This window comes from Brienomyrus brachyistius, chromosome 22, assembly GCF_023856365.1.
Source record: "Brienomyrus brachyistius isolate T26 chromosome 22, BBRACH_0.4, whole genome shotgun sequence".
NCBI classification, from domain to species: domain Eukaryota; kingdom Metazoa; phylum Chordata; class Actinopteri; order Osteoglossiformes; family Mormyridae; genus Brienomyrus; species Brienomyrus brachyistius.
This window is the reverse complement of record NC_064554.1, coordinates 2,861,237-2,881,874: the sequence shown is the minus strand read 5'-3', so window position 1 is coordinate 2,881,874 and position 20,638 is coordinate 2,861,237. Positions and strand designations below refer to the sequence as shown.

The following is a 20,638-nucleotide window of genomic DNA, read 5'->3' as shown; positions in this document are numbered from 1 at the left end:
AAGGCATGTACGTTCTTGCCTTTTCTTTATTTACAAGCACACGGTGCAAAATTCACCTCCATCAAACACTGACCACTAGCGCGTCAAGTCGCGCTCGCCGGCGGCGTAGCTGATAGGTTTGCGGATCCGCCCAGGAAGTAACCAGTCTTTCTTGGGTGGTGGTGCTGCAAACTTGTCAGAAGTTGTGAAAGCTGCGGATTATCGAAACCTGAACGATCGGCGTCTCAGTTCAGAAACATAGATCTGCTTTTTTTCGGATATATAATCGGATTATGAATTAGGCGTTTTTGCAAAGGGCTGAAACGGCCGAGAAAACATGCTGGTTTTCACCGCTGGCATCAGGATCGCTAGCACATGAATTATATCAATGTAGATAGATAAATGCAACGCGTTTATGATGACAACCGTGCCAGCGACACAAAACTTGGTTAGTTAACATCTGATTATTTTTGTGTGTTTAACATCTTTTTCTGCCTCTGTTTTACAATCTGTCCTCCGGACCTGGCTGACATGACGGTAAGTCTTGTCTGTTCTTGAAATGTGAATGATCAGTAGGCTGGCCCAGCTAGCTTGTTGGCAAAAAAAGGTTGTAGTTAAGAGAAAGGTTGTAGTTAAGGGAATGACTTGTGGAGAGTGTGATTTTTAGTTAACTATATTGTGTATGTCTCCGTATTGTTTTTGGGCGTTAAAGTTTCGTTTGAGTTTTGCATATATGCAAGTAACGCTTTTGAGAAGTTGATTAAAGTAAATGGTGGGGCGGAGGAGTGGGTGTGTCTTTATGCGGTTGGAGTACGATTAAATTGGTAATATACTGCAGTTGTGTAGTTTCGTTATTTGTATTTTAACCTTGACGAGTTTGTGTTATACCCTTTCACATATCTACCAGTATCCGCCGATATCATTTGCGCAAAATACGGATGGGGTTGCGTGGTGCGTCTCTGCACGCGTGTTTATTGGACCGTGCTGTGAAATTAGTATCCAGGAAACGACGTTTTATCACGCATCTGTAACAAGTTCAACCCAAATACACAAATGACTATTCATTTTCTTTAAAATTAGCTGTTAATTGTTGATGGGTGTTATTAAGATATGGGATATTTTGGGTAGCAGGTTTCCCGGAGATGTGACTTGGGGATCAGCAAGCTTCTTTGGGTTCTTGTTTGTTTTGTGTCTCGGCAGTATCGTTGTCCATTCGGCTGAATTTAAATGCATGGGACCTTTCGTCCAGAAACTGGCATAAATTTTGTCCGTTCATATCAGCCCCCTTATGTGTCGCTTACGTCTACATTTCCTCTTCTTCCTCTTCGTTTTGTCCGTAGGTGTTTCCTGAATACGTACTTCGTCGTGTAGTGCCATGTTTTATGTTAGCTGTCATGTTTTAAATTACTCCGTTGCACGCACTTTAACCTCCGTCTCAATATTAGTTTCTCATGAAACTCTGCGTTTCTGTTGGTCGATCAGTGGTCGGATTTTACGCAGACGTAAATATTACTCTACACAGAGTTGCTTGCTTGATACAGGGAGAACCTTTTAAATTATGAGGTGTTCCTTAACACTAGTCCAGTGTAATTTTAAATATATACATAATATACGTATATATGTATATGTAATTAATATAGAATAAGAAAAGATTGTTTTGAGAAATCACTTGATGTCGACTTTAGCTGAGAGTAATGCAGAGTATTGTCTGAGGGTCAGGAAACTTTGCATAAGGCAGCAAGAGATAAAACAGAAGTTGAGGAATGTAAATATAAAAAGCTTTCTTAATCTGAAACCACAATCTGGAGGGCTGATTTTTTTTGTTGTTGGTGTCTTGCTCTGTATTTGAATTTCTCTGCTGTTTCGTGTTTTTTTTTCTTCATTTAGGTGTTTCCTGCAGCTATTCACACATTTTGTCATATATCGCCTCTTCGCTTTCTTCCTGCATTCACACATGTACACGCAGACGCGCACAGCTGTGTGCACTCCTTCATTTGCACAGACTTTCAGCAACCCTGACCTTATTCACTCCTGCGTTCACGGCCCTCTGGGCCATTATTCACCAGCTCCTCCAAAAATATCATGTGTTACATGAGATGCATTCCAAGGTGTGTGTTGTGAGGAGCACAGAAACGCCACGTAAATTGTGTACGGCAGTTTGACAGTATCACAGGAAAGATGGTTTTTAATTTTAAAAGTTGTGTAGTTTTGAATGTGGATGATCTTGCAGTTAAGCACTTCACTGGAACAGTATTGTCTGTTTATAACAAAGATCTTTCCTCACACCCAGAAATGAGCTTGACAGCTGACTACCTGTGTTCTGTCTCTCTCTGCAGCCCGATCTCCTTAATTTTAAGAAGGGGTGGATGTCAGTGCTTGACGAAAATGGAGAGGTACAGAACCGAACTCTCGCTGTCCCTCCTGTAGCCTTGAGTTTTTATTGAACAATCCTTTTTAAAAATCAGCTGAAGTGACTGTGTCATCCTGCTTTAACTGAGCTGACCTTTTATGAATATTGGCATCTTTAAGGTCCCTCTAACTATTAATGTCAGAGTATTATTGTACCAACATCTATTTAAATGTTCAAATGTTGAATACTTTGGTAAACTGTTTTGCTGTTCTGTTCAGTTTTGTATTTTTTGTAAACAGGTTTGTTTGGTGATGCTGTAATAAGACCGTGTAATTATCCACTTCTTACATCATTCTGTCATATGGGCTCATGTACCCTGATATGTACACATCATTCATGTGGTCATATAGACTTGTTCATATGTTAGATGGACAAGGTCAGTCAGTCATTGACTGGTTTTTAGTCAGTATACGAGTAGATCAGACCCTGTGTTTGGTAATACCTCGGTATGGATTCCATGTCTTACAGTGGAAGAAACATTGGTTTGTGCTGACTGACTCCAGCCTGAAATACTATAGGGATTCAGGAGCAGAAGAGGTGAGCTGGCTGTTATACTGGCACTTAATACATTTATTACATGGTATTTAACCCTTGATGGATGTTTTATTTCCTACTTTAAAATTTCCTCTGGTTTGCTCTAGCAATGCTTCATATTTGGTAACTATAGCAACATCTTTATCCTACTACAGGAATATGAATTAACTTTTCACAACTGCTTGTTCTTTCATGTAAATTTAGTTCGCGTGCCTTCGCTTGGCGTCTGGTATTTTATCTTCTGTCCCCCACCCCCACAATAGAAGGATGAGCTGGATGGGGAGATCGACCTGAGGTCCTGTGTGAATGTGACCGAGTTTGACGTCGAAAAGAACTATGGCTTCCAGATACAGGTGCACATTCCTGATTGGTCCTTGGCATTGCTGTTCTTCGTGTTGCGTCAACTGAAATCCTTCCTTTTCCTGCACCCCCCCTCCCTTAACTATCATCTGGCTTTTGCCCTCCCCCCTCCCCCCCCCAGACCCTGAATGCAGTCTTCATCCTCTCTGCCATGACTGCTGGAATTCGCAAGAACTGGATCGAGGTTTTGAGGAAAAGCGTCCGGACTGGCAATACCCCCGACATCACACAGTAAGTGCACGGTGCTGCACTGCATGGGCCTTGTCCATTAGCAGTGCAGTGATTACATGCTGCGTCACTGGCAGCAGGTGTATACAGTGAATCGCTACACACACCTAGGGACATGTAAATCAGTGGTCTGATTCATCGTCTTCTCATTCCCATGCAGACTGCCGGATAGTAGTAGTGACAAGGAGAACTCCCATAGTCTTGGTCGCACCCCCTCCTCCCGTCAACAGCCCTCCTGGCAGTCGACCGGGGCAGCCACCCCTCCCGCCCTGGCTGCTGTGCGGCGGTTCGACTATGTGGAGCTAGCGCCGGTGACTGTGGCCCTTGGGGTTATGCCCACCTCTCTCCGGGGGGCGGGGGAGGGGCAGGCTCGGGAGAAAGGACCAGGCACAACGATGGAACAGCGGCAGCGAATGGAGGAGGAGATTGAGAAGAAGTGGGTGGAGTTTGAGAAGCTTCCAGTGAAGAGGATGTGCTCCCTGCCCCCAATGAGCTCGCTGGGCGGACAGCCGGCCAATGAGGCGCTGCAGAGGGAGGTAGTGAGTGAAGCAGATTTTTAATTTGCAGATGCAAATTAACAAAATGCTACCCAGTGTGTGGCCACCCGCCGCTTTTGGTTTGCGTCTAGCTGCCGCTTGGGTTAGTTTTGCTTGCCTCCTGTTCCCTTGCAACCAGAGAGTAGATAAGCATCAGAGGAGGGGAGTTTAACTTTGCCACGTTGTTCCACATTTTCTCTCAAAATAGCACATTACGAAGCCTTTAACGTGGATTTTGGAGTGTATTTTAAAATAGTCACCTGAAAAAGGAATCTTTTGCAGCTCTGTTTTACCATTGCTAATAATGAGGGAAAGTCTGGATAAACGGGGTGTGTGTGTGTGTTCAGGTCCTGTGTTGTTCAGGCCTCCCCCTTGGTAATCATGTGACCATGCCGGCCTGCTTTACCCCTCTCTCCGCCTCTCTGTTGTTCAGGTGGCGTCTCTGAGGCAGCAGCTGGAGCGAAAACAGAGTGGAGGAGGAGGAGGAGGAGGAGGAGTAGGGGGGATGGGTCACTGTGGGCCCGAGGCCCCATGTGGCCGCAGCTTGGAGGCCATGGAGAGGGCGCACCAGCATGCCCTGGCCGAGCTGCAGAGGAGACACGACAGGGAGACACGGGAGCTGGAGAAGGAGAGGGACAGATTGCTGAAGGAGGAAGCACAGGCCACAGCGCAGGGTGAGGTGGGGCCAGGTGGCTTGAGGCGGGGCCAGGCAGACCAAGGGACTCCTGTCGTTCTGCTGCTGTGTGTGAACTGTGTTTATCAGATGCATCCCCATGTGAGAACTGTCTAGTGTGTACCCCAGGGTTATTATCTTTTGTTTTTAGTACTATTCATCTAAAGGAATGAATGTTTATCTCTCTTCCCTGACAGAAATCATTCAGGGAAATATAATCCAGTATATTATCTTTAGATAACCATCGATACAACCTGGGACATGTTTTCCCCATTTGGAGGACATTTAGTACATTACGTGTCGTCAGACATGAAATACCTCTACTACTTTAGGACTATCCCTAAATATATAATTGCTAAAACTTAACCTGAAAGTAATATGTATCTAAAACTAAATTGAAATATATTTGTAAAATCAAAACTAATGAAACCACACATTATACTGGATTTTGAATAAAAATTGAAAAGAACATGAAAGTGAAAAACAAACTTAAAAATTAAAATAACATCACTGGTGTAATGCAGCCTTGCACCCTGTGCCCCCCCCCCCCAACACTGAGGGAAAGCAGTTGGATGATGAATGTTATTATTTTTTCGTCCCCTCCCCAGCAATGGAAGCTCTGAAGAAGGCCCACCGCGAGGAGACGGAGCGAGAACTGGAGGCAGTCCGGCGGCTGGTGGGGGCCAGTGCAGATGTGGAGGCTCTGCAGAGGCAGCAGGAGTGAGCACCTGGGAGGGCCCCTGGTGGATGGGGGTGGGGCTCTGGCAGATGCCAGGCTGCAGTGTTGCGTAACTCGCTAACGGCACATATTGGGGCCCCACGCATATCCTGCGGAGCTGGGTGGGAAAATGCAGAAGCCCCGAGAGCTGCGTCGCATTCTTCAGGACCGGTTCCGTTGCATTTTGCGCTAAAACACTGCAGTCCGGTGGGTGGCAGGATACGGGCTGGGGGGGGTATTACAGTAGGAGCCGCTGAACTATGGGTTATGCTTCAGTTTTACTTTGGTTTCGGTCTATCAGTTACACATCATGCATGCTGCCGCTTTCTGTGTGCCTCTCATGAGGAGGTGTTAGAGGTATGGTCCAGAAAGCGTGTGTGTGCGTGCGTGCGTGCGTGCGTGCGTGCTTGTGTGCGTGCGTGCATGCATGCGTTATGTATATATTGCATGGTGGGGTCGGTCCTCACAATGTGATAAAAGTCTGTTCTTTTGACATCGTAGACACCATTTTGTTGGTTCCCACGAGGGAAAACTGAATTTTTTAAAAATCTGTAACTGCCCTCAAATTTAAAATGTCAAAACTCTTGCATTTTGTTTGCTTACTTGTGTTTAAGGTTAGGGCTGAGTAGAGGATAGGGTTGTCATTGTTGGGATTAGGGTTTTACCCATAAAAATGGAAGGATGGTCCTCAAAAAATATTAATACATACGTGTGTGTGTCTAAAGTCATGTCTAGTCTTACAATTAGAATGTTTTGTGCCAATTTTGAGGCTTAATAACTGATTTTGAGAGCTGATGTCAAGTTGATGATGTTGTTTGTGATGGCGCCCCCTGCTGCCCTAAGGTCAGAGCGGCAGGCCCAGCAGAGGGAGCTGGATGGCCTGTCTGAGAGGTACTCTCAGAAGTGCCTGGAGCTTAACCGGGCCATGCAGAGTGGCGGGGAGCGGGAGAGAGAGCTCAGCCGCAGGGAAGCAGAGATGGAGCAGCTGAAGAAAGACAACCAGGTGAGGGAAGTGGGGGGGGTGCTGATTAGTGCCATTTAGTTGTGTGCCAGGATAGTGGGGGCTGTAAATGGTGATGCTTAATCCTGCTCAGTTTACAGAAGTACCAATGCCAGGAAACTCAGGACACGTAGTCACACGTTAATCGCGATTACCTGCATTGATTCACCCAGAACCCTGAAATACCTGTAAAATTAGACCCACCTATGGAAGGCCATTTGGAACTTAACGTCTACTTTGACATCCGTGTCAACACGTCAAACAAATTGTCTTAACACGTACATTATTTACGTGTTAAGCCGTTCGGACGTCTTAACACGTCTTAAAATTACGTGTTAACGCGGCCAATTTGAACCTCTTAAGATGTTTGTACCTTTAATGCATCTATATTATTGGTTGGCATAAACATACACACCCCTTTTGACGTAGGGGCTATATGTATGCAGTACGTGCCATGTATGTTGTAGTCACGTGGTCGCCATGTGAGTCCTACATTGTTATCACGTATAGGCAACGTATGTATTACGTTGTATTGGGCACAGTCCATTTGTTGGAGGGGTGAATCGTGGGCTTATTTACACTGGCAGAACAGATATCTGAAATGCTATTTTTTGACTAGGAATAATTGTATTCGAGATATCTGCAATACATATCCAGTCTAACTATTAAATGTTAAAACGCCTTGCCATACTTTACATGTATTGTTCCTGTGCTGCAGTATTAAACTATTTTAAAATGCAAAATAATTATTCTGTGATTGCATTGTTTATTTTTTTCCCACATATTTTAACAAAATTTATAAAAAAAGAAACTGTAAAAACATGGAACGGATCAGACAGTGACAGTCAGTCAGCTACCTGAGGTCATTATCTAGTGACCGAGGAACATCTTTCTCTTCTTGCAATGTCTGTCTGCAGGACTTCCCCTCAAAAACCGATAAAGTGGTAGTATCCAATTTTAAACGTCTTCAGAAGTTCAAATTGGCCGCGTTAACACGTTGTTTTAAGACGTGTTAAGACGTTCGAACGGCTAAACATGTAAATAATATATGTGTTAAGGGGTAAATTGTCTGAGGTATTGACACAGACGTCAAAGTAGACGTTAAGTCCCAAATGGCCTTCCATACCCACTTGACACGCCCGAAGGTGGAACTCAATTTTATAAAAATCTGAATGAAGTCTTGTATTTTGTGTGGTTACTTATGGTTAAGTTTAGGGCTGGGTAGGGGTTAAGGGTTTTATCGTTGGGATTATGGCTTTTCCCATAGAAATGAATGGAGAGTCCCCACAAAGATAAGGGTACAACAGTGTGTGTGTATACATGCACGGTAAGCCCTGATCCTTCAGTTCCTCTCCTCTCAGGTGCTCCAGGCCCGTCTGCTGGAGGAGATTAGCCGGATGCACTCCTTGGCCAAAAGCCCGGGGTCAGATGGCATCCCTCATGATGGCCGTCAGCCCGACTCCTGTCACCTGGAGGTGAGTTTCAGGAAGGGAGCAGTCGCGATTGCGGTGGGTGGGGGTGGGGAGGATTCAGTCAAGGGGAGCGGAAATCAGGTCCCGCCTAAAGCAGCGAGAGGGTCTCGTCAAACCGGTACTGGACTGCGGATAAGAACTGGCAACTCAGTGAAAGTTGAGGAAACACTGGAGTTAGATGGAAGGCCGTGCAGACATGGACCACCTAGAGCAGAAAGACCACCAGTGCAGACCGTGATCCACACTGGCGCTGAGAAAGGAGGAGGAGGACTTTGTCATCTAAAAAAAGTCATTTGTCAAGGGCTTCAGGAAGATCTGCAGCCAACCTGGCAACCCTGGTGACTTTTACATTCATTGCTTTGGCAGCACGATTCTGCTGTTAGTCTGTTGTGTAAATAATATCGTTTCTACAGCTACAGATAGCATTTTTTTCCTCCATTGAATGTTCCCGCGAATGGGTGGGGTGGATGGAACAGATAAACAAAGGAACTCCTTTAAAATTAAAACAAAATAAATCTTTAACTGATGGATGACAAGGCCGCATATTTTTATTTTATTATGCAAAGTGTTTTTTTTTTTTTTTTTAAGATGACGATTGTTATGAAGCTGGCTGTAGTTCCAGAATCTTCCCAAATGTCAGTGACTTGTGCAGTAGCATCTGTTGCAAACTCGATTCCAAGCCAAATATTTTCTCCATGAAAAACGTTTTTAAAAAGAGTTTTCTCTCATGTGGCTGCTGGGATTTCAGTGGTAACATGCACTTCTGGCCTTGTCTGGTCTGCACCAAATGAGTACCTTCTTCTGCAGAATTACGGGTTTGGGATTGTGGGCCTTTCACCTCCCCTGCTCTCTGCCCTGGTCTCCCTTTATAAACGTTTAAGTGTCTGTGCTTCACTCGTTTTAGGAGATATTGCTCCCTGACATGGTCTGATGCATCTCAAACATGTGCTTGGAGTCACATGCTTATACTGGTCTGGAAAAAAATTGAGACCCCCAGCAAAATTTTCAATTTCACTCATTTTTATGGGTAAGCTTCTGTGTAAAATACACATTTTTTTGCGAACTCTAGCCTGGCTCTTCCCTGCTTCTCATTACTGAAGGGATTCTTCCTGACTTTATGGGTCTTTGCTCCTGCACTTAATGTTTCCCATTTCTTTTGAAGGTCACTTGATGTCATCCTCTGATTCATCATTCACTGTCGGATAAGTTGACAGTCATCTCTGGCATTAGAAAGTTGCTTCCGCCCTTTTCCTGACTGGTTTATGGTCCCAGTGTCTCCTGCTTCACCTTGTCCTGTGTACTGCTGTCATAGAAACTTTGAGCCTGGAAGCAGCCTGCCTCACAGAGTAGCTTTCTGCCAGCACACCCAAGATCAAACCAGGTTTTAAAAATGCAGATTTTTATAAAAATAATATAGGATGGTCTCATTTTTTTCCAGAGCTTTTTCAGTTCAGTTGTTTTTTTTTATCCATCCATCCATTTTCCAAACCGCTTATCCTGCTGGGTCGCGGGGGGTCTGGAGCCTATCCCATTTTTACCTCGGAGCACCTTACATTTACCTATAATTACCCACGGCACACCGTGCAAGGAGAAGAAACCCAAAGACAAAGGGTAATTCAGAGATGTTACGGAAAACCCCCTTTAAACTGACAGTCTCCTTGTTTTTATTTATATCACATGCCAGTTAATAGCCGTATTCCAGTTAACAAACCGGCTGCTGTGCGTAGTATCTCTTCCCTTTCCTTGGCGTGCGCGTTCGATCGCATCATTCCCTGAACACGCAGAGCACCAGTGTGCCTCTCCTGAAGTGTGCCTCAGGGCCCTGCCTGGCAGGTCTCATGAAACTGCTGTCAAGATGAATCACTGCCCTGTGTTTCCGGACAGAGGTGCTGTTCTCTGTTCTGTTGGGACAGAAGCTACAGTATGACCTCGGAAGCCAGTTTAAAAAAAAACAAAATGACAGAGGAAGTAGCAGCGTATTCATCTTCAGCTTGAAGAGTGGATTTTTCTAAATTAATGCAGCTCTAATGAGGAGGAATCCTGACACCTGGCAGCCAGCAGTTAATGTGTCAGTGCAGCATTTCTAACTTCAAAGCTACGTTTTTGTTTATTATACTCTTAGGATTCCACGTACAAATATTCAGAGCATGAAAAAGGCAACAAGTTGAATAGACTGCAAAATGAAATCTGATTTTAACAAATAATGCGAAAATGAACTTTGTCATCAAAGGGCAGACAGTATGGTTCATCGCTTAGGTTTTCTTTTTTTACTAAATGTCTCGCTGTTCCTTGTAGGAAACGGGTTTCACATTGCTGGTGAAGTTGTCGTCTGTCAAATAAAATGCTATGTCCCGTCCTGTCAACCCATTTGGGAAGTGATTTGTCCCGTATTTCTTCAGATTGAAAGTGGAAACCGTAATTGCTGGTGTTTGAGACTGTAAGAATGCAAATTCTGCTGGCTGACAATGCTACAGGTTTAGCTTGGCATAAGTTTCTGGCAGAGTTTGACACGCAACACCGGTCTTGCGTCGGACTTTAAACTGCAAAACGTTCCGTCACACCACCCTTTGTTATCCACAATATCTCCATTTTAAAGATGATGTGCCTGCTGAGCTGTCACTTTGCCATTTGAAGCTTTCTCTGGGGGGGGGGGGGCACTCATCTCTTCCATACTCTTACCAAAAGAGTAACATGTGGCGTGCTCCGTTAACTCAATCAACCTTGCTGCGCGTTGATTGGGCAGAGGGTGTCCATTCTTAAAAGGATACTGTATGATTGGGTGGAATTAGGCTTGTTTCTGTGATGAGATGGGTTGATGTGTGCTATCGAGCAGTGTACCACATCCACAGTTTATCAAAATGTCTCATTTTCGTATTATTTTCATATGTTAAGTCGATACATTGTTCATATCGCCTGGCCTTATAGCCTCTATGAATTTTGAGGGGCTTCAGGTGTGTGCAGTGGCCCATCATTGACCGAACCACATTGTCCTGCCGCATTGCAGTGGACCAGTGGTCGAAAAACACTGCGATAGAGTACCAGTGCTGGTAACTGCATAACTAAGATTTTATTTGGACTGATAGCAGGATGATCACAGTAACACTATTATGTTTTTAGGTGCTGCTGCGGATGAAGGAGAATGAGGTGCAATATCTGCTTAAGGAGATCGGCTGCCTGAGAGAGGAGCTGCAAGCCCTCAACATGGTACTGGCCGTGTGTGTGTGGGGGGGTTATGTATATATTATATCGTGGGGACCGAATGTCCCAACATTGTCAGAAAAACCAGTTATTTTGACAATGTAGGGACAATTTATTTTCAGTCCCCACAAGGGGAAACTTAATGTGATAAAAATCTGTAACTGGGGTTAAAAAACTAAAAATACCAAAAGTCATATTTTGTTTGGTTACTTAAGGCTAAGATTAGGGCTGGGTGGGGGGTTAAGGTTGGGTTGCAAAGGGGCAGAAAATTTCTGGAAACTTTCCATGGCAAATTAAGCTGGGGAATTTTGGAAATATTGAATTCGGTGGAACTCCACTTGAGCTGACAGAAGTCAAAGAAAACAGACTGTATGAATAATGCAACATGGAATATGCCTTATAAGCAGTGAGTTTTGATGCATATGCTTATTTTGGGGTGTTTTTACTCACATAATTATTACAAGCACTTGGTTACACAATGATATCACTATTAATCCCATAAAGATGCTTTTTTTTCCTCAAGCACATTGAAGTTCCGCGTTATAGGCTAACCTGTAATTTTCAGGTTCCAATTTTCAGTTTTTCACTCTTCTGGTTTCCAGTGTAGCCCGATATGTACACACATGCACACACACATTCCCATTAATTGCCATACATATTCCTGTTACTTCCAATGAAAATTCCCAGAATTTTGCAGCCTTGGTTGGAATTAGGGTTATGCACAATGGAAATGAAGCAATGGTTCCCACAAAAATAAGAATACAGACATATGTGCGTGTGAGAATGGAACCGGGGAGTACATATGGATCAGACACACTTATGAACATCCCATATGAAGTCCCACTGTTGCATCTTCAGGTTCCTGTGTAACATGAACAGTGAACAGGCTGTTGATTTTGTTTGGCTCTGTGTTAAAATGGCCTGTATGTGAGACGCAGAGACCCTATCAGATTACGTTATGATTTTCTTCTTAAAGAGAAGGTCATCCTGCTTCACCCTGCTCCGGCGGTGCCGCTTCTCGTTTGTCTTATGGTTTAGAATCGGCCTAAATGGTCACATGGTGTTTCTGTACCCCCTCCATCAGGAAAAGCGGGAGGCATGCAAGCGCTACAAGGAGGTGCATGCGGAGCTGAGCGGGATGAAGAGCCGTAGCGAGCGGGAGGTGGTAGCCCTGAAGGAGCACCTGAAGCTGGCCATGGCAGCTCTTCAAGAGGGCCAGCGGCTGGGGAACAGCCTGGACCACTAAGATTGAATCGGGGGGGGTCCGGAGGGCTGAGTGCACAAGTGGAGAGGAGTCGCCCCCTCACCTAGGATCTTGGGTGGACCCAAATCATTATGTCGTGCTTTGTTGAACTCCCCCTCCCCCCCACAAAATGAGCTCTCCTCCTTCCTAGATGAGCTCCTCCCACACTGGTCTGACTGCTCTATATTCTTTTTTGGATGAATGGAGCCCGGGTGATGAAATTTCCGGAATCTGACTGACCTTCACTGAAAGGTCTTTAAAACTGGTTGTTAAAATTAAGAAAAAAAAGGTTTTACAAGGGTATTCCAGGTCTCGAGGATGCAACCCATTGTAGAGGGCCTTGGTGCAGCCTTGTGTTCACAAGATGCTGTTATGGGGGACTGAGCTCTTAGTCCCGACCTGTCAGGAAAGTGCGATGATATGCTTTAGCTAGTCGATTTTCTACACTGGGTCAACCAAATGTCAGCCTGCACTTTTTAGCTGTGAGCAAGTGTGGGAGTGCAAGCAAAGAATGAAATGTAGATTTTAGGCAGTGGGTGTTTTAGGAATTCTTAAGTGAAATTTCTTCTGAGCAGTGAGTGTAAAGTAAAGCATGAGTAATTTCCTATTTTGGTCACTTTGCATTGCAGCCTTGGATAATCAGATGGACCCAGTGTGTGCGGAGTCATATCAAATATAAGAAATAGTGTTTTGGATGGTTGAGTGAGTATTGTAGGATTCTAAATGAGCTCTGTATATAGATATATTTTTAAGATTATTTCCTTTTTTGGGAGAGGGATGCTGTGTTTGCTTAGTTTTTTAAACTTTACTGTTGAAATGTGTGATCAACCATGGCTGTAATTGCAACACATTGGGACAAATTAAACTGGAATGGTTACAGGGAGCCTGGTACACATGCCAACCCGTTTCAGTCAGTAGGGGGCACTGCAGCCAATTGTGTCTTTTGTCAATAAAGGTTTATTTTCACTGTGGTGCTTCTCTTGATTTTTAAGCAGTGGTTGACTGTAGTTTAGATCTTAAGAGGGAAACACGGGGAACACTATTGATGACGGGAAGAGGATGTGAATATTGCGCATGCCACTAGAGTGCTGATATGAGCCAATACTAAGTTAAATTTTTTTATGATTTATATATTGAATTTGTAAAGTCATACATCTCTTATAATTAGTGAAATGGGAAAGGTCAGAAGTGTACTTATTTGCAATAAAATTGTTTACAAACAGTCGGTGCATATTTCAAGTGCCCTAATGAACTTAACAGGATGTTAACATATTCGTAATAATGTTTGAATCCGTGTTCAATTCCTTATTCAGTTGCCGTTCATCTGGTGTTGCACCCGCTTCTAAAAAGATCAAAGTAAAACTTAAAGATTATTGTTGCACGCAATAGTATATGGATTATTTAGATAGTTCCTCCAGCAGAAAAATAATGGTAATATGTGCAAAACCAGATCTTCAGCACTAAGCGCAACAGTAACACACACGGCAGATACAATTATACTCGCAGTGTAGGGATGGCGTCCCTGAGGGAGGGCCAGCGGCTGGGGGGACAGTCTGAACCACTGAGACTGAACTGGGGGGTGGTCCGGAGGGCTGAGTACACAATAATCACTGGAAAAGCAGTGATAAAAAGACTTTACTTGAGGGGCAAAAATAACTCAGTAGTATACTCTTACTTAATGTATTAATTAAACAGAAAACGGTTCATGTTTCATGCAGTTACTCTATTTGTGCCTTATTTGTACTCGAGTGGTATCTGAGTTACTAAGGTACTTGTGCCCCCTTGTGCCACCACAGTGTTGTAAGTTCTAAATTTAAATGTTTTGATTTCCTTAAAACCCACCGAACATATTACTTATGTTTGTATTTCTGAATTACAATGTTGTGCTATTTCTACTGTTTATATTTTTTTCTATTTCATTTAAAAAAGCTGAGATAATGGAAGGTTTTAGGATATTAATGATGTGGTAGTTTACACTCCAGAACTCAAGATGGCGCTGTTGAGTAAGTAAGTGTTAAATTAAGAGTCTGGAGCTGAAGAAGTAAAAAAGGTACGGGACAACAAAGATGGCGTCCGCGGCGGCTACCCGGGGAGCCAGCGGAGCGGTTAAAGTGGTTAAGCCAATTTTCAGTCGCGATTTGGATGAGGCTAAACGTAGAGTCAGGGAATTGTACCGAGCGTGGTACCGAGAGGTGCCAAATTCAGGTAGGAAGAAAATCTTGATGAAATGTTTTTGTATTTCAAGGAAGCCACAAGTAAACGTCAAGGTCGCGTACATACCACTAGCTATCTGGCCAATCTGCCTTTTAAATCGAAGTTATTTAATCCTTACTCGTTATTAGTACTGCCCGGTATGAAACACCCTATATATATCACTATGACTAACGCAATTTCCATGCTGTCATTATGTAGTGACCGTTTTTATTGTTGCAGCTGGCCTGTACACAGAAATTTATATTGGCATTATTTGGACTGGTAACGTCGTAGGCATATGATTGTAATTTATTACATTCTTTGTGGTTGATGGGGACTTTAATGCTGTAGAAAGTGTACGTCATTGTTCTGATGAGTTTAAATATACATCTTCTTTTGGTGCATCCAACAGTGGCGATATATCAACTGGACGTGACGGCACGCCAGGGCCGAGAGAAACTTAGAGAGATGTTTCTCAAGAACAAGCACGTCAAAGACCCCCGAGTCATCGATATGTTAGTCATTAAGGTATGCTAACTTTCTCTGTGTCTTTGATCCAGTATGTATAGGTGTTCTGGTTGAATTAAACACTTGAAATGTTATCGCTCATTTTGGGGCTTCTTTGTACCTTGGTGAGAAATTGCACCCAAAAACGGTTACACTATTTCATTTTCAATCCTTTTCATTAACTTGTACCTTAATCTGTCTTTCAGGGTAAAATGGAGCTTCAGGAGACTATACAGGTCTGGAAGCAGAAGACTCACGTGATGCGGTACTTCCATGAGACAGAGACGCCAAGACCTACAGACTTCCTGTCTAAATTTTATTCTGGACATGATCTTTGAACTCGATGCTCTAAGCATTTCTGTACAGAAAGTACTGAAGTTGTGAACTTACTGACTGTAAATATACACTTTACATCTGATTCATTGTGTCAGAATTATTAATGAGAATTCAGATTATTTATTCTTTAGTTTATAGTCCTGGATTATTAAAGGGGCTGTTTTTCAGACTTGGGTGTAACAAATCAACAAACAAGGAACTTAGAATCACAGTGTAATCTTTATTTGTAATCAGATAGTATAAACAGCATGTGATATAGCCAAGAATGATATTACAAGCTTTGAATATGCGAGTATGAACAGAAACCATCTTGTGATATCAGCTACTAAACAATTGTTCCTCACTCAGAACATTCACCTGACTGGTTCACAATTCCAGTAGTGGCCAAAGCCATTTTGATTAAGTTCTTTGGTCGTTCTGTTCATGCAAATAGTAGAAGCCAGAAAGAATGGCACCACATTTCTTGTCCATCTCTTTCTCTGGTGAGTCATAATTAAATAGAGGAAGCACGCTGTGGAAGTTGAAGGACAGGTGATGCTGATTATCCAGATACAGGTGATGCAGCAGTCTACTCAGTCACTTTCCAGTGGTTTCTCTCTTTGCAAGCTTTAGTGCTGCACACTGCAGGAAAAAAAGACATTGGGCAAGCATTCATGTGTGGTCATATAGCAGGTTACTGCATATGTGCTTTCATAACGGAACACTCACATACGTGCATGTTTAACCTCCCTATAAACGCGTGACGCTAATGTAAATCATAATTTAGCTTTAAGAAGTAGAGGTTAACTTGATTCAAAATGTCATACTATGACAACGTGTGTTTCGGCGAACAATCGTCCTTACCGGTGTCAAATTAGTCGTCGTCATCGTCGTCCTCGGGAACGAAAATGTCATGCTCCTCTAGTAAAGCGGCAAAGTTCTTGCTAATGAGAGTACCCACATACAAGAAGGGCACCACGACCACAGTTATCCTAATCAGGCCAAAGGAGATCTGTATGGAAGAACATATGTGGTTTTGATACTGCGGTTTTTTATGTGAATTAACGTTAACTTCAATATTGTGAAATACGGATTAGCCACCAACCAAGTCTTAAAACGGTTTAGGTGTCAACCATGCATACATATATAGCTTATACAATTTTCACAATATAGCCTTATGCATTATTTATACATATGCTTCGTCTGTTACGTGTGTACTTACAAATAACACTGAAATTGTGTGTAGGAAATTCGATGCGAATCTTATTTAAACCTAATGTTAGTGTAGAAGAAATGTGCTGACATAGCAAATATCTATATATTAGGAGACATTGTTGCCTTTCCTTAGTAAAGCTACTGTTTGGTACGTAAATAAACGGTTTATTTACTTCCATATAGCAGAATCAACATGGACGCACAAACGCCCCGGTTCTTCCATTTATATAAGCCGGAATCTTGGTTGCAATCGTAACGGTCCTTTAAAAATTGCTTTAGGAGTCCGTACAGAGCTCCTTCCTTCCTATAATAACATCCAATTCACTTTAACAAATTAGACGCTCACCTTGACAGGCTTGGGCAGAATGGCCCCTGTTGAGGTTGCCACAGCGTTTCGGCACTGCGGTGCATCCGGCCGTTTCGGTCCGGCACTGCGTGTCAGGACCGCGGCGTTGCGGAGCCTCGAGAGCCGGGAAAAACGACACACCACGGACGCCATGTTTTTCCACTGCTAGATGAGCTCAGCCGGAGCCGGAGCCGGAGCTTGAGCTGGGCGGGACCAGCGTCCGGTGCTGGCGGACGCTGATGTGAACCGCCCCCCTTGGCTCATCTTTCTGCTTTCTACAAGCGCAGCTCCGTACTGATCGTCAATATACTAACATTAAATTATTGATATGCATAGCTTTTCATTTTGTATCTGACATATAACGCCATTGAATAGAAGCGAAATCATTCAACGAAGTAAGAGAATAAGTGCGTGTTAATAAACGGTCGTGTTGAACTATAAACTATAAAACGTACACATGAAATGTAGTGGTTTTTAAACACGGTTTTATTTTGTGACATTATTCTGTAATCAGCACTATTTAAAAATTGTATTTACATTACAAATAACCCCGTACAATCAATAGCAATAAATAGCTAAGTAGGATACTGCACTTTCTTAATACCTGGATTCAAATCTAAGGTACATTCTTTTGAACAGTTAGTGCGCAACGTTGTATTACGGTATTGTAGCGCCGGTGAGATGAGTCCGCATAGCGGAGCCTATTAGCATTTATATGGCACCTGTGTATGTCTTGTAACTTGTTCTGTGGTTGTTCTTATGTGGTTCTTATCGTGTGTGCCCTTGCTTGTGTTTTGCGTGCATGAACCCTGTCCGATCATTTAGCCGTTGTTGTTTGTGCCTTTCTATCCGTTTTAAGGATTTAATAACATAATTCTTTCCCTGAAAACCAAGCCTCCTCCCTTCTTGTTGGAGTGCGATACCTCTGTGCTACATTGCTGTCAGGGATGAGATTCTGGAAGTGGACCTACCGGCGCTGCTGGAGTGGGCTCTTCACACCATCATTTGGTTAACTTGCTCCAGCCCACAGACCTGCAGGCTGCTGTGAAGTGGTGAATGGGGAGAGGCGGCGGTAAGGCCAGCCCAGAACCACAAGCTGTGGGAGGAGTTCATCTGCTGAGGCTACACCAAGAGGGGGCACCTGGTACGCTCTGGCCTGGAAACCCATCCCAAAGCCAAGCAGCCAAGCTCGGAGTTGGGCAGCGAGGGAGGTGTCACCCAGTCCTTCTGAAGTACTCCAGACCTGTGCAGTGCGCCCTCAGTGCCACTCCTGCCAGACCTGATGACAATGTCAGCAAATGAAGAAGGCAGGTGATACCGCGGACTCCGACCGCTTATCGGCCATACTTTTATCCAAAGTGTCACATGTAAGTCCGTTTGTTGAGAAGATGCAAACTATTTATTGTAGTTCTTCTCCAGCCAAAAACATGTGCCTGTTTTTTTTAAAGAATCCCCTGTGCCCGGTCCTCGGTGCTGCCTTATGACATCATCTTACAGTTGCCTGCAGTGCTTTTATAGCCACTGTGTAAAATATCAGTAACATCACATCTCCCCTTTCTAGAACCAATAGGTGGACTACCATTGATCCAACAGACCTTAGTTGATTATTCTACCTCTTTCTGCTGGGAGGTCTGCTCCTGTCTGAGCCTGAACATACTAATCTTTAACTCAACCATATGACAGTAACCATTTACCTTAATACTACATCTCTCTGGCTATTAATTACAAAGTTACTTAAGTTATTTTAAACACATTCACAGCGCTTCCCATTTTGCACCATTATATACACATATATATAGTCCAACTTACTTGGTTTCATCCCAGTTCACCCAGACTTGGTTCTAGGAGTTGATGGTATACTCCGCCTTGATGGTTCATGTACAACAGAACTCTAAAGTGGCACACTATCTGGGCATGGCACATGAGTACCATCACTGCTCTGCTCAGGCAGCGCTGGCACAGGAATGAGATGATGGCGATTTTGTTTCACCGTCCCATGACAACCGAACATGACATATGAACGTGGAGTGGTGTGTTCACCAAGCACTATTCCAGGTTACCTATGGTCTGTCACCCATATTGATTGACCTGGTGAGGGATTGCTGAGCTCTCTTGTGCTGTGATGCCTGTTGTACTTTTGTGTATCCCTCATTCTACTCTCCCTTTCCTTCGGTACAACAGAAGCACCATTGGAAAGAGCAGGATTGAGCAAAGCTGGAAGCATTGGGAATGGCGTGTAAAGCTGCCTCTCTATGAGGAGCTGAGCAGGACTGTATGCAGTTTGCAGTGGGGTAACTCTATGCTAGCAAAGCGAGGTACAAGTCAGCTGCCTTTTTGAGGAGATCCTTCACGGTCTTTACTGCGTGTTCAGCTTTGCCATTACTTTGGGGAAATTTCGGACTGCTGTCAGAAGCCGTATGACTGGGCAAATGCTGTGAAGGACGTCCCAGTGACCTGTGGGCCATTATCTGTTGTCAATGTCTCAAAATGCCATGCCATGCAAAAAGTGATTTCAGATGGACTTTAACATCTGTAGATCCTGAGAGAGTTAATTGAGCAATCCCCACATATCAATGTCAAAGTGAACTTTATTGTCATCTCTTTTGTATACAATATCTTGATGCATAGTCCACCACCAGCAGATAGGTCTTTCACCCCCAGCTTCTGCCATGGTCGCTCTGGGTAATCTGTGGCTATCAGTGATTCTTTGTGGTTGTCTTTTTCTGCAGCATATTCGGAAATTTAGGGCCAATTCATTTAGCTGCTGACTCGGGCCTGGCCACCATACTGACTGTCGTGCACGCTCCCTGCATCTCACCACACTCTGGTGACCCTTATGGAGTTTGGCAAGTACGTCATTTTTCATGGTCAAATTCCCCTCAGCAAAAACCCATCTTTAACCTTAAGATAGGTCTATTCTGCCCAGTACAGCCTAAGCACTGGCTCACTGTTGCAGTGTGCTGGCCAGCCTTTACATAACTGCATCACACATGCATAGACACGGTCTCTCTCCAGCTTCAGTTAAAGCTCATCTAGGTACGTGGCTTTCGCTAGCAAGTTTCCCATGACCATGTCCACATATATGTTTGTCTCTTCAAAGAATTTGTTTTCATCAGGTGCCACGCTCCTCTTCACCCGTGACCATGAGACAGTGTGTCTACTGTCCACAAACATTTCCCCGGCACTTGAGCAATGGAGTAGGAGTAGTGCATTCGCTGCATGTGAAAACGCTGAATATGTGAAGGGAGGGCATCCAATGCTTGTGACCCCAGGAGACTTACTAGTGGCATGTGATCAGATTCCAACAGGAAAAGTTTGCCGATATGGAAGTTCCTGAACCTCTCACAGGCCCAGGTCAAGCCCAATGCCTCTTTCTCCATCTGTGCATAATTCCGCTCTGTCTGTGTGAGAGATCACCACACATAGGCACAGGCTTCCACGTTGCCTCCCATTTTTGCAGCAGCAGCACACCACCTAAGCCGTATGACTATGCATCCGCTGACACCTTGCAGTCTCTGTTTGGCTCATACATAAGTAACACCAGGGGGAAACCAGTGCCTCTTTCAGCCCATTAAAAGTTCTCTCACGTTCGCATGCTCGCAGCTAGCAGTTCTTCTTCAGCAGGAGATCTCGCAAAAGGCTTGTCTTTCTCAGGAAGTTGTGGGATTGACTTCCCAAGCTGATTGACCATGCCAAGGAAGCTCCTCAGCT

At 43.9% G+C, this 20,638-nt stretch overlaps 3 protein-coding genes across 7 annotated transcripts; 2 read left to right on the top strand and 1 right to left on the bottom strand.

Annotated features, from left to right (window-relative positions):
• The first annotated feature begins 153 nt into the window (after nucleotides 1-153).
• triobpb (TRIO and F-actin binding protein b) lies at nucleotides 154-13,322 on the top strand. Of its 5 annotated transcripts, XM_048992045.1 has the most exons (13): nucleotides 546-1,315; nucleotides 1,867-2,087; nucleotides 2,316-2,372; nucleotides 2,858-2,926; nucleotides 3,187-3,276; nucleotides 3,405-3,514; nucleotides 3,672-4,050; nucleotides 4,481-4,721; nucleotides 5,329-5,440; nucleotides 6,282-6,441; nucleotides 7,800-7,913; nucleotides 11,028-11,114; nucleotides 12,193-13,322. In XM_048992045.1, the coding sequence occupies exons 1-13, from the start codon at nucleotides 1,207-1,209 to the stop codon at nucleotides 12,352-12,354; spliced, it is 1,911 nt and encodes a 636-aa protein (XP_048848002.1). In that variant the 5' UTR covers nucleotides 546-1,206; the 3' UTR covers nucleotides 12,355-13,322. The 5 variants fall into 5 exon arrangements, with proteins under 5 accessions (XP_048848003.1, XP_048848005.1, XP_048848002.1 ...); XM_048992046.1 differs by lacking the exons at nucleotides 546-1,315; nucleotides 1,867-2,087 and adding an exon at nucleotides 154-427; XM_048992048.1 differs by lacking the exons at nucleotides 546-1,315; nucleotides 1,867-2,087 and adding an exon at nucleotides 155-516.
• A 1,053-nt stretch (nucleotides 13,323-14,375) lies between these two features.
• Nucleotides 14,376-15,469, top strand: ndufa6 (NADH:ubiquinone oxidoreductase subunit A6). The gene is made up of 3 exons (XM_048992081.1): nucleotides 14,376-14,556; nucleotides 14,957-15,072; nucleotides 15,258-15,469. Exons 1-3 carry the CDS (start codon nucleotides 14,418-14,420, stop codon nucleotides 15,387-15,389), a joined length of 387 nt encoding a protein of 128 aa, XP_048848038.1. The 5' UTR covers nucleotides 14,376-14,417; the 3' UTR covers nucleotides 15,390-15,469.
• A 118-nt stretch (nucleotides 15,470-15,587) lies between these two features.
• LOC125718314 (essential MCU regulator, mitochondrial-like) lies at nucleotides 15,588-17,193 on the bottom strand. Its single transcript, XM_048992084.1, has 3 exons — nucleotides 16,928-17,193; nucleotides 16,231-16,378; nucleotides 15,588-16,008 (listed from the first exon to the last, which is right to left on the bottom strand). The coding sequence occupies exons 1-2, from the start codon at nucleotides 17,078-17,080 to the stop codon at nucleotides 16,241-16,243; spliced, it is 291 nt and encodes a 96-aa protein (XP_048848041.1). The 5' UTR covers nucleotides 17,081-17,193; the 3' UTR covers nucleotides 15,588-16,008; nucleotides 16,231-16,240.
• Between the last annotated feature and the right edge of the window lie 3,445 nt (nucleotides 17,194-20,638).

What these genes read in the sequence shown, in the direction of transcription:
- triobpb (XM_048992045.1), top strand. Translation starts at nt 1,207, where the DNA reads ATGCATGGGACCTTTCGTCCAGAAACTGGCATAAATTTTGTCCGTTCA. An exon ending in ACTATGGCTTCCAGATACAG is followed by an intron (nt 3,277 to 3,404) that starts GTGCACATTCCT and finishes TCCCCCCCCCAG; the next exon opens with ACCCTGAATGCAGTCTTCAT. An exon ending in AGCACAGGCCACAGCGCAGG is followed by an intron (nt 4,722 to 5,328) that starts GTGAGGTGGGGC and finishes TCCCCTCCCCAG; the next exon opens with CAATGGAAGCTCTGAAGAAG.
- ndufa6 (XM_048992081.1), top strand. Translation starts at nt 14,418, where the DNA reads ATGGCGTCCGCGGCGGCTACCCGGGGAGCCAGCGGAGCGGTTAAAGTG. An exon ending in CCGAGAGGTGCCAAATTCAG is followed by an intron (nt 14,557 to 14,956) that starts GTAGGAAGAAAA and finishes TGCATCCAACAG; the next exon opens with TGGCGATATATCAACTGGAC. An exon ending in TCGATATGTTAGTCATTAAG is followed by an intron (nt 15,073 to 15,257) that starts GTATGCTAACTT and finishes TCTGTCTTTCAG; the next exon opens with GGTAAAATGGAGCTTCAGGA.
- LOC125718314 (XM_048992084.1), bottom strand. Translation starts at nt 17,080, where the DNA reads ATGGCGTCCGTGGTGTGTCGTTTTTCCCGGCTCTCGAGGCTCCGCAAC. An exon ending in TTCTGCCCAAGCCTGTCAAG is followed by an intron (nt 16,379 to 16,927) that starts GTGAGCGTCTAA and finishes TCTTCCATACAG; the next exon opens with ATCTCCTTTGGCCTGATTAG.